Source organism: Apteryx rowi, unplaced genomic scaffold, assembly GCF_003343035.1.
Source record: "Apteryx rowi isolate R43461 unplaced genomic scaffold, aptRow1 scaffold_801, whole genome shotgun sequence".
In the NCBI taxonomy this organism is placed as follows: Eukaryota; Metazoa; Chordata; class Aves; order Apterygiformes; family Apterygidae; genus Apteryx; species Apteryx rowi.
The window spans coordinates 186,285-198,095 of record NW_020451096.1 but is presented as its reverse complement, the minus strand read 5'-3'; the positions used below and the strand labels follow the sequence as shown (position 1 = coordinate 198,095).

The window sequence follows — 11,811 nt, the reverse complement described above, 5'->3', positions numbered from 1 at the left end:
ATGCTTCAACTCCAAGACCAGCAGGAGGCTGGCACCAGCCAGACCAAAGTTCAGCAAAATTTCAGAGATCTTTAGGCCAAAAATACAAAAAGGAGCATTACCATAGCATAGCTATGATAATGCTCCTCTTGTACAGACAGTTGCAGCATTTTACATTTGAGAGTTAATGGTAAAATACAGAAATGGCCTTGATCCCAAGTTCCCAAAACCCAGATCTCTGTGCAGCGTGTGGGTGCCATGGTCACTAAGCACTGTTTTCATTTGTTCTCATGCTAGTCCAGTGAATCTTCAAGACCTTTTTCTAATAGTGGCACTGCTTCATACAGACTGGGTAGGGAATACTCAGAGTACCTTATGATCCATCCCAGAACAACCCACAGATGTTTCCCTCCAAAGCATGGCTCTGAATCCCTCTCTAGCAGAATAGGGGACTGAATCTTTATCTCCCACCTCTTTGAGAAGTACCATCACCATCATACTGGCAGTAAGAAAGAAGTGGACATCACTGTCTCTTACTTGATTTTTAACTGCTAGAAACACTGTATTTTGTGAGAACCCTGGCATGTTCAAATATAACTCCAGATTAATCTCTTCCAAAGGAGCACCCACCTTCTGGAGTCCCCACAGGCTGAGATGCGAGTTGGTACCACATTCTTCAGAAGCGTGGACAGTCTCCACCTTTTAACAAACAGAACTCCTACGGGAAAAAACAAGTTTTCTCATATAAACTTTAGGTGTCAAGTCTCAATAGCATGTTCAGAAGCACAGTTCCGGACTTGCACAAACGCATCCCACCTAAATCCCCTTCTGTGGGTCACGTCCTCGCAGAGTGAATCTCTGGCTCCTCTCCCGCTGGGAAGGAGCAGGCTGCTAAGCCAGCAGCTCTCCTTGCTGAGCCACTGCTCCCACCTAGCGGCAGGAGCTCTGCAGGGCTGCCGGCCTCGACCGGGGATCCCCCCTCCTTGCCAGTTCGGCACCTCCCGTTTCTCACAAGGGAAAGGGCCCTGACTCAGCCGCTAATCAATCAGTGCAAGTTAGGGAAGGGAAATTCTCTCTCTAGAAGTTGTACTGACCTTGTCTTTGAGCTCCAAAATTTACCAGTCAAGGGCAGAGAAATAGCAAAGGTTATGAGCTCTGAAAAAAAAAAATTATACCCAATTCAAAATTTGAAATCAGTTTCACCTCCAAATTCAACTTACTCCTATAAAATTTTTGTCTCAGGATAGATTCATATTTGTAACGGGGTTGCTATTGAAAACTTACAGAAAGAAGCATGCTTGTTTCATTCTTAACCAAGAATGCTAAAAGTGATAAGCAGAACTATTTTTTACCATTTTGTTGCAAGAAGTTCATTTTGTCCTTCTTCCCAAAGGAAGACAACCGTTTGTTTTGACAAACAATTCATCTGTTAAATTATATTTTTCAATCTGATAGCTGAAGTGTTATGTCTTAATGGGAAACATTTCACCGTTGCTGTATCTGAGTACAAACCCACTCCAAATACTGCAGCTTTAACTAAGGTCCAAATTTATTATAACAGGACTTTTTCCTAGGCAATTTTTAGTAGTGAAAAGATGGCAATAGCGAGCACATGCTAAATTTTGTCATCACCTACCTCTACAAACATATACGAAATTTATAATATGCTCTATATCAATTTTTAGTTGAATAATCTTAAATATAGTGCCTGAACACCAAACCTAGTGAAGACCAGTTTCTTATCAATCTGTGTTTTGGAATTTGCAGCTGACCTCCTAAGACTTAATTTTGGGTGGCTTTGAAGCATTTATAACAGCACTTCCCTGGTACCCAGTAACACGTGAGCTCACACAGCTACCCCTACGCCTCAGCCCACATGAAATGCATAGGATTTCACTCATGAAACCTCTTAACACCCTACTCCTTCTGAATTTGTTGTTTGAAATGGACCAACAGGTTCCAAGATTGGTTGATGAGATGGAATGAAGAGAGGAAGAAAGAATCACACAAAGTGCAGTAACAAACTTTTGGGGTTTCTATATAAAACTAGAGTAAAATAGAGATTTTTCAGCCCAGCTACATTCCTTTCAAATCATTTCCTACACTGAATACCATAAAAGCCCTCCTCCCTGCACAAGAGCTTTGTTACATGGAATTCCAGTTAAGTTTAAAAAATTCCTAAAAGAAAGAGTTTGACCTTCCTCTTCAGGTGATAGGATGCAAGAGTGATGCTTCTGAACTTGATTCCCAAAATGCAGGACTCACAAGATGGCTGCGTGGGTTGGCGATGTTCCCACTTAAATAATTTCACTGTGGTCTTGGGTAAATCAGAGACAGACACTTCAGAAAAATTCAGCAAGTTTTGTGTTCCTCGACACAGTAACCAGTGTCTGCTTCTTCAGTAGCAGAAAGGAAACCAGTTCAAAACCAAAGCATACTGCATTAGGTTAGGTTTAAAATACAAATATTTGAAGTTCAGTACAAAGATCATTTATAGTCTTAAGAAAATATAAAGAATGTGTGTGCATACTCTTGAAGTGAACAAGTGAAAGTATCAAGTATCTTATTTAAAAAATTAAGCATCTGATATTATTATAAAACTTGAGGTAACATCCTTCACCATCTGCAGTATTAATAAGGAAAAATCAGTTATTTGAATATCAAAGTACAAAGGATATGGAATATACTTAATGACATGTGTTTAACAGGAAGCTATACCAGAGTATAGCCTGTTGCTATACTAAACAGACTTCAAACTTAATTATGTCAGTAAATTTGAATAGCTAAAGATTGCACAAACCAGAGAAACGCATAGGACCAAACATTTTAATACATATCTTAAGTAGACTTCAGCAATTTCACCAAAAGCTACTTTTGTTATTTGCATTTCTTCTTCTGTGCTCTGACACATTTCGCTTTTATTTACTTACTGGTTATAGTTATGAGTACACCATTTCATTAGGCTAGGTAAGATTTCCTTACTTAAATATATTCTACTTGATTTGTTACACTGCTCTTGCAAAACTATAGTATCAATTGATTAGGAAACAAGGAATGTACTTAATGGCAGAAGTAGTAAGGGGGATAAAAATTTTTTTTGGTCTTGAGTTTCTATTGAAGAAAGCAAAGAGGTCAGCGGAATTTCATTATGAACCTCCAGCAAGAAATAGATATATCCATTCAGAAAATGCAAAGCAGTACTTACTTCATGAAAGACCAAACAAATGGTCTTGAAATTATATAAGGATAGAGGAGATGGCGCTACCAGCTACCAGTTCAATTACAGTCTGTAGGCCAAACCACCAATCACAGAATGCAACACCTGGACATATACAATTGCTGGTAAGATAAGGACACAGGTAATTGCAAGATGAGTTACCACAAATAAAGCATTCATTACTCATTAAAAAATAAAAATAAAAATAAATAAATAAATCTAATTTGTGCTTTTGTAACAGTGGCCGAAAATTCAAATTAACACAGACTGAAATGTGTGATACTGACTTTGTAGCTATCCCTAATTTAACTCCACAGAAGTCAGCTGAATTAACCAACACTTTTTTTTTTAAAAACATATAACACAACAAGTCATGTAAAAAAAATTTTATTATGTACATTTAGAGGTTAAAGATAATTTAGATTGATACAGATTTTCCCTCTTCAGTTCCATCTTTTGTCTCACTACTGCCGCCTTCTGCTTCCAAGTATCTTTCTTCAGTGACCTGCAGAAACACGTTGATTTTGTTATTTTTTTTAAACATGATTTAATTCTCCTTCGTCCTCGAAATCCTCCCCTTGTACTGTCATGAGAGCAAGAATGGACAGCCTACAACAACATATATCACTGTACCCCAAACTGACCTGAATTTGAAGCATCCTCATGCTACTTCTCTGTTAAATTTGTTTGGACTAGACTCTGAGCACACCCTTAGTTAACCGATTTCAGTAAACATACAAGGTGTTTTCTCCTCTCTGCTGCCACACAAGTAAAATATTTGATTTGAAGGTTCTGAAACTTTTGTTATTTAATTCTTACCAAGTTCCCCCACATTTTGCCATGCTTTGAAAGCGAGTCTCTGGTTATATGTGGTATATGATATTTTACAGTTCCATTTATCTTACAAACTTGCTATTTTACATTAATTCAATCAGTGTAAAGCTTCCCTCAGATGACCCCATTTCAACTTTGGAAACACTATTTGTCTGATGGGTGAATGTTCACAGGTAACTTTCTCATTTTCTATGCAGGTTTTAAGGGGGGGGGGATCAAAATTAGGTGCATCTATTTAGTTTACTGAAAAAGTTTTTCCTTTTACCTCCAGTAACTTCAGCCTAGATTCACCCAGTGGTACTAGCTTTCAATCCTGCATTTACTTATAAAAAACATGGTTGCTTGTGTTCTCTTATACCTGTGGCAGAAAACTTCTATTTAAATTTATCCAGGTATCTAGATAAGCYTAAGTACCTTATTCCAATTTGAGGGTTTTTTTCCTTATTCCATGTTCATGATTAAAACAGAAAAAATAATTTTAAATTTTACACACACATTATGCCAATGTTAATCCTAGAGATGAAACTGAGAAATTCTAATATAATTTAAAGTGACAATTACTTAATGACAGCTTAGAGGGGCTATTATAAAAAGCATGTGGGATTCTCACAAGCAGACATCTTCAGAGTCATACATAGCTGGAAAGACATTGATATAATTTACTCTGGGTTTTTTGGAATAGTACAGATTGTCAATTGAAAAGTGCATGCTTTTATTAAATAGTAAAATGCATTTTAATAACCAACAGACATCAAAAAAATACCAATATGCTCTCTACTACAAAGATATTAAGGTATTATCAAAAATGTTAAGATATTACCATGTGCATCCAACTTTTCTTTACCTGTTACCCTCTGTTTAGGATTCTTTCCTTAAAGAAACGTTCTTGAAGATATTACCCATCTCCAATCATTCAAATTCTACACTATGACACTGAATCTTCATATTTGGTAAACTATACTTCACCACTGATTAGACTTACCAGTCTCTTAGACCTTTCCAGCAATTTGTGCCACACGGTGTGGTGGGCCTGTATTTAATGACATTGAATGATGTTACTATAGGCAAAAAACATTATTCTATAATAGTTTTTGACTGACATATAGGAATGATGGCACAAAAATATAACAATCCTTAACTCAGAAATTACACCTTATGGTTCAAGTGTCCAATTTGCTCGTGTCATTTTGATTCATTTATTCTTTAATACCCTAATGTTTGCTGATCACATGCATTTATTGTATATTATGGAATCACTGAGAAGCTAATGGGCAAAAATGGGAATTCAAATGGTGTGAGGGAGGGATAAGGAAGGGTACATGAAGCAGAACCCAGGAACCCAGTGGCCACTTGTCCCTTGAAAACTCCCCTGCTGTAGGTAACAGCACATGTTCTAGACCCCAGGCCAAAATCATGCAAGTCAATAGAAGGGGGAAGAAAATGAACTCCTGCCCCCACCTACAGTTCTGCAAAGCCATTGTTCAAAACAGATTATTGCTAGAATTTTATGATATGACATCACTTATCATGAGTATAAATTCTAAGTTTACTTTTTTCCTGAATCTGAATAAACAGTAGCAGGCAAGGTAAATGATTAGCTCGCACGTGCAATTAAAAAAAATAAAATAAAAAATCCACACACCACACAACCAAAACCACACATTCAATACTGGGCACTCTGATGTGCTTTTGAAGTTCTGATTTCACATTCAAAATAGTTCCCAGGAAAATGAATCTCAAATAACCAATGCGGTCATTATCCTTGGCCTTCACTTTCTACTACTGCTCACATCACCTCTGACTTATGTTCAGTTACCAGCACAGTGTATAACAAAGATCTGAAAATAGGCCAAATGCCCTTTCTTTAAAAAAAAGGAAGGAAGAAGAAATATCTGCAGAAAATGGATTAGTTACCTTTAAATGGATTGGCAGGGACACACCCTGGAACCTCCTTATCAATTCAGATTTGTTAGTCTGAAGATCATGGGCTGCTGTTATCTCATACTGGTAACAGAAACTTGTCCTTGGAATGTGAGGGCCTTCACTAACATCTACAAAGTCTCCAAACCTGATGGGAGCCAAAAAAAACTATGACAAAAATATATTCTAGTAGAATTACAAGCTCACCCATTTGTTTTCATTTTTGATTAGCTAATTCTTATCTACAGAACACTGTAAAAATGATGAAAGAAAATCCACACAAATCCCAAACCAATTCTAGACAAATCCCCAGTTTTTCATTTCTAGGTTTCTGCAGCAGAAGTGTAGGTTGCACAGTTTCCTAAAATGAATTTAGAAAATTCAAACCTCAAGTCCAGCAGAAAGATCCTAGATTTACCCAAATCTGAAACCATGTTGGCTTTCTAGTGATATAATGCTATTATATTCCAGAGAAAGATTTGTCTCCAAGATCATACATTCCCAGCAGTACACTGTTTATCACCTGCACAGGCATCTCCTTTTCATGTTTTGAAAAATTGCAAATCAATAAAAAAAAGGTGAGAGACAAAAGGAAGACCTATAACAAAAGAGTCTTTAGAACATACTCTTCTTCCAGGAATTAACTGTTAAGCCTATTTTCCTTCCTACTCAAACTAGAGAGTGGTAGGAGGGGAAGAAGGCATGAAGAACAGACAAAACACTGTTCTAAAATTTAAAGAATCATCACTGCAAAGACATCTTTTCATTTACAGAGACGTAGATTCCAAAATCAAATGGAAAACAATTCAGAAACCTAGAGAACTGGTATCTTACACAAGCCTAAGCCAGTCAAAAATGCCTTTATTACACCTGAGCTACAGCAAGATTCCTGCCTCCAGCCTAAGAATTTTACATCTTAGGCTGCATCCCAGGAGCCAGTTCCATGCTCATCTCCAATGCTACAGGGCAGTAGCTTGCCATTTAAGTAAAGCTTGACAACTTCGGCAAAAAAAATCCACTGGACAATGCTGGCACTTGTTTTTAAACAAGTATTTGCCTTGCATTTCATTTACATTGTCAATCTCTAGGGATTTATTTTAGAGTTTAAATAAAAACGTGCAAAGCAATAAGACTTCCTAGCACTTACCATGTTTAAAAATTTTAAAAAATTTAGAAACTTAGTGACAGCCACCAGGTGTTAACTATTAGAAAATCACAGCTGTATAAAAAAAACTTAGGACAAAGTACAGACAATAACGAATATAAACATTTCTAAATTTAAAAACTATCACAAGCAGCTTACCCTTCTCACTTGCAGATACTACTTGCAATATAATTAAATCTTTCAGTAAATCATTACAGAATGGAACTTTGGTTTTACTCACCTATGTAACATCACAATTCCTTCAGTGTTCTGCGAAGCTTTCTGTTTTATCATCTCCATTTTGTATCTGAACAAGACAAAAAAGGATTAAAAAATCCTCACCTTTGACACGTAATTCTTATGAGAATACTTAAAGATTTATATCAGGAGCATTTTTTAAAATCATGTTCATATTTATGTGAGCTTGGAAGCAGTTTTAAATTCTTAATTTCAAATTCCAATGTGTATTGACATGTTTCATAAAACACACATGTTATAGGAGGGCCATGCTCTCTCAAAGTAGTTTTATTCAGAAAGACAAAAGGAACTTATTACTTCCAATAAAAATAAGAACTTTTCAAGTCAGACATTAAGACTAGAAGACACCATCAGATCACCTAAACTGGTTTTATGCAATGGGTGGTCCCAAACAACTGGTAATCTGTAGGACAACAGAGTGGTCCGTGCTCTTTGTATATACACAGATACAAATACAGTGCTTATAGTCATTTCCAGGAGTTAGCTCCCAACGGCTGTCAATGCCTGCTAGCCAATACAGTGAAGAGATAGTCTGTAGGTCACATTAACAGTACCTGGATTATGAATCTAAAAATGTTAGTTACCTCACCACAAATTTAACATCAAGCAAAATTCCGCTCTGGTTCACAAAATGATACACTATTTATCATTTCACCCCATCTCTCTCCAATCACCAAAAAGCTGTGGACCAAAGAATTTTACTCCAAAATACTGCTTAAGTGGTCTTTCAACTAAGACAACTGGACAAACAGTGTTTTGAGCTGACCTTTTATAGCACAGGCCAGAGAATTTTACCCGTTATTCCCATGTAGAGCTCAGTAACATTTCTTGACAAAGCACCCCTTCCAGTAGGGCATAAAACTTTCATTTGAAAAATATCAACAAATGAAAACTCTACATTTCTTTGAATGTGAAAGCCTTTCAAAAGCTGACAGTAACTAGCATGCAGAGTCCAACCAACAGAATTCCTCTAATATAGGACTGATGAAATCTTGAAGCTTAATATTAAACTAACTTTCCATTTCTCACAACATTACATCCAACAGAGGTGCCTGGTGTTGGTCTTTGAAGAGAAGATTAAAAATGAGATCAGCTAGTATGACCAAGAGAATGAAAACATGTTCAGAGTAGTGGAAGTACCACCTTCTTACTTCATCTGTCACACCTTATTTTAGACTTATATAAAACAGCAGAGATTTAATTGAATTTCTAAGTGCCTTTCTAAAAGAAAGGCAAACACAGACACTTACCTGTTATGCTGAAACATTTCACATGCTACTTTTGCTTCAACATGCAGTGCTTCAAACGGCAGATCTTTATGAATTAGCATACCAGCATCCCTTGCAAGAGAACGGAAGTTGTCCTAAAAAAAAAATTTATATGTATAAGACTGTCACCACTGCTTCTCAGCCATACTTAACAGACAAAGCATAGGAAAACATCAAATAGCACTGAAAGCGGTCAGGATCATCTGCTATAGATCCTAAATGTAAGAACACTGCAACAGAACTAAAACTCTTAATATTTAATCAGCTACCTGTTGCTAAAGATCATCACTGTTTAAATGGACCAATTCTATGCCCAGTGAAATCAACAGGCATTTTTCCATTAGACTCAACATACATTAATTCGAGTTAAACTTCACATGTCCTCCCAACCTGATAGACGCACAGATAAACTTGCCATTGTTAAGTATTCATTTACATATCTTGTTTCCCACAGAGTCATGATTCCATTTATAAATGACCTCTATTCTGATGGAAAAAGAAGAAAGAAGTACTGAATAATTAATAAATAGAAACTGACTGCCTTGGTCCAGAAACCAAAGCTTTACATACTCTGATTTGTCACTAAATAAGAAAGTGTTATCAGGAGAAACTACATAGCATATGTATAACGTCACTTCAAAATTATTTCAAACTAAGTTACTTCAATTACAAGATCATATTGAAGAAAAATTCTGCATTTTATTAATATTGCTTTGTTAGCCATGCGTACTTCTCCCAATACGTGGGCATGAGAACAAGAATAGGCATCAGAAAAGTAAAATATTCATGATCACACAGACCACTGAACACTTATGAGACTTAAAAGTTTGTAGATGATGAGATTTACTGAAGAGCATGACATACTAAGGGGAGTTTCAACTGAATGCGCTCACGGGTCTCAAACAATAAATTGATTTTGCAGTAAAGCACTGAAAAATGCTGAAAATACACAAATTACACACATTTTTACTTTCATAAAGTTCTGTTCACATAAATGTTATAAGCCTATGGCTGCATCTACATTACCAAGTAAGCATGGCTGAGGAAGGGCAGATCTGTATAGAAACACAGATGGCACTGAGGTCCCAACAGCCACACTAACCATGTTTCTGGAATTTTATTTTCAACTAGAGCTAGTCTAGCCCCGTGGACCTAAAATCCATAAGTATTTGGAGCACAACTCTTGGTTTAATTTTATCTGAAAGGAATCCAGTTTGCATGCTCCGAGACCGCACTGCAATAAGAGCCAATATGTGGTAAATATGGAGATTAGCTTCCAAATATTCCGGATCTAAAATAAAACACTAGTGTAGATATACCCTCTGACAAGAAAAAAATCCAACCCCTCCTGCCAAAAAAATATATCTGACAAGGACATAAACTATACAACTTTTCAAATGAGAAGTTATTGTGCTTACCTTTGTTGGTTTCCAGTCATTGAGTCTACTGTCCAAAATTACATCATAGCAGAAAGCTCCAGAGATCACTGCAATTCCAATTGTAAATAGAAAAAAAATGGTTTGTAATAAAGTATTTCATTGCCACAATACAAATATTCTTCTAAATATATCAAAATGAATGAGAAGAAAAACAGAATGATCACAAAAAAATCATAAAATCTAAGTTTTCAGCCGTGATTACAGAGCCAGATTATAGACTAAAATTGCATCATTTTCTTTTCACTGCATGAAAAATATTTATTCCAAACTAGTTTTAATTTAATGATACTATAATATATATCCCCATAAAAAAATAATAATAATGATCTATACTGCTTCCCAAAACTCTCCCAATCTCTCAAAACTGGGGGGAAGGATGAAACCCCTCTTTGAGAACATTTCACATTTTTCCCTTTGCGTGCAACACACATTAAAAGTAAAATTGCACTGCTGTAAAGAGAAATTTGCACTCAGCTGTAAAGAGAAATTTTTGCTTAGAGACATCAGACAACATTATGTAGGGCTAAAGTGTTTATCCATGACACAGGCAGCAGGAACTGAAATTTCTGAGGCAGTATAAGATCTATTTCTTCATTTATCTATTCATGTATATTTATTCAGTTATTGTCATCTTAAAAATCAAGCTTATGAACCCAGTAAACTCACACTATTTCTATATATAAACTATAACCACATAATTTAGTATGCAAGATTACTTCAGATCCTGGTAGAACTGAAATACTCACTCTATGCTTACCAGACAATCAAGACAAATTCTGAAATTGCTAAAAAGGGCATCAGTAGTGATCAACTGACCAGCAACCTACCAGATTCTTATACATCAAGTGCCTAAGTAGTCAGGTTTTATTAGTCAAATACCTCTCTCTTCTCTTTGTTTTCTCACTTTTGTAAATTTTAGATCAGATCACAGATGAGCAAAACTATTTGTACTTCAGTAATCTTCCAACTTTGAGGTACACATGGTAATTTTTAAGCAACTTGGGTGCTCGCAAGATTATGCTGAGTTATTAGGGCAAATTACACAGAAACATATCACACCTTCTAAATGCCTTTCTCATGTTATTTCACAATAAAACAATTGTGTCCCTAAGTAACTAACAATCTACAAAGTCAAGAGTGCTCCGAAATCCAGTTGCCACACAGACAAGCTTTCCATACCTTGATAAAGAAACTGGATTCAACCTGACTATTGTGAATTAAAGAACAACAATATATCACACTACTCTTTTGATAATTACTCTTTCAATGGAGCATCCAGGACTGCAGACTGTCTTGCCCTGCCTTCCCTCCTAATAACATCAGGCTGGGTAAGAGTGCTGACATCTTTGAAGCATAGTGAAAATCTACTGCTTCAGAAAGCTATTTGGATAAATTGCAAAAGAACACAGATTTAGTCCTCAGCATGCTGACTGATAGGGAAGAATGGCGTAGGAAGAAAAGCTATTGTGGTTTCTCCAGTCCATCCAGTCCCCTTCAGAGCAGACATATCTTAGCTGTTTACGTACAGGTCACTTATTCAACACAGTTTAAAGCCTGACAACATAATCCAGTACAAGTTTTGGATTACTTGAATACACCAATCACACCTAAAGGCTAAGACAACCATTTACAGAATCACAGAATCGCTGAGGTTGGAAGGGACCTCTGGAGATCATCTAGTCCAACCCCCCTGCTCAAGCAGGGTCACCTAGAGCACATTGCACAGGATTGCATCCAGGCGCGTTTTGAATA

The 11,811-nt window shown here is 36.4% G+C and overlaps 1 protein-coding gene across 1 annotated transcript in view; it reads right to left on the bottom strand.

Annotated features, from left to right (window-relative positions):
• Positions 1–3,567: 3,567 nt before the first annotated feature.
• MRPL39 (mitochondrial ribosomal protein L39) overlaps positions 3,568–11,811 on the bottom strand; it is a 37,449-nt gene continuing 29,205 nt past the window's right edge. The window contains exons 6-11 of the mRNA XM_026089219.1: positions 10,039–10,106; positions 8,603–8,715; positions 7,336–7,401; positions 5,945–6,098; positions 5,013–5,060; positions 3,568–3,701 (exon numbers count right to left, since the gene is read on the bottom strand). Coding sequence (XP_025945004.1) covers positions 3,615–3,701; positions 5,013–5,060; positions 5,945–6,098; positions 7,336–7,401; positions 8,603–8,715; positions 10,039–10,106 — 536 coding nt within the window. The 3' untranslated portion in view covers positions 3,568–3,614. The remainder of the gene's footprint in view (positions 3,702–5,012; positions 5,061–5,944; positions 6,099–7,335; positions 7,402–8,602; positions 8,716–10,038; positions 10,107–11,811) is intronic.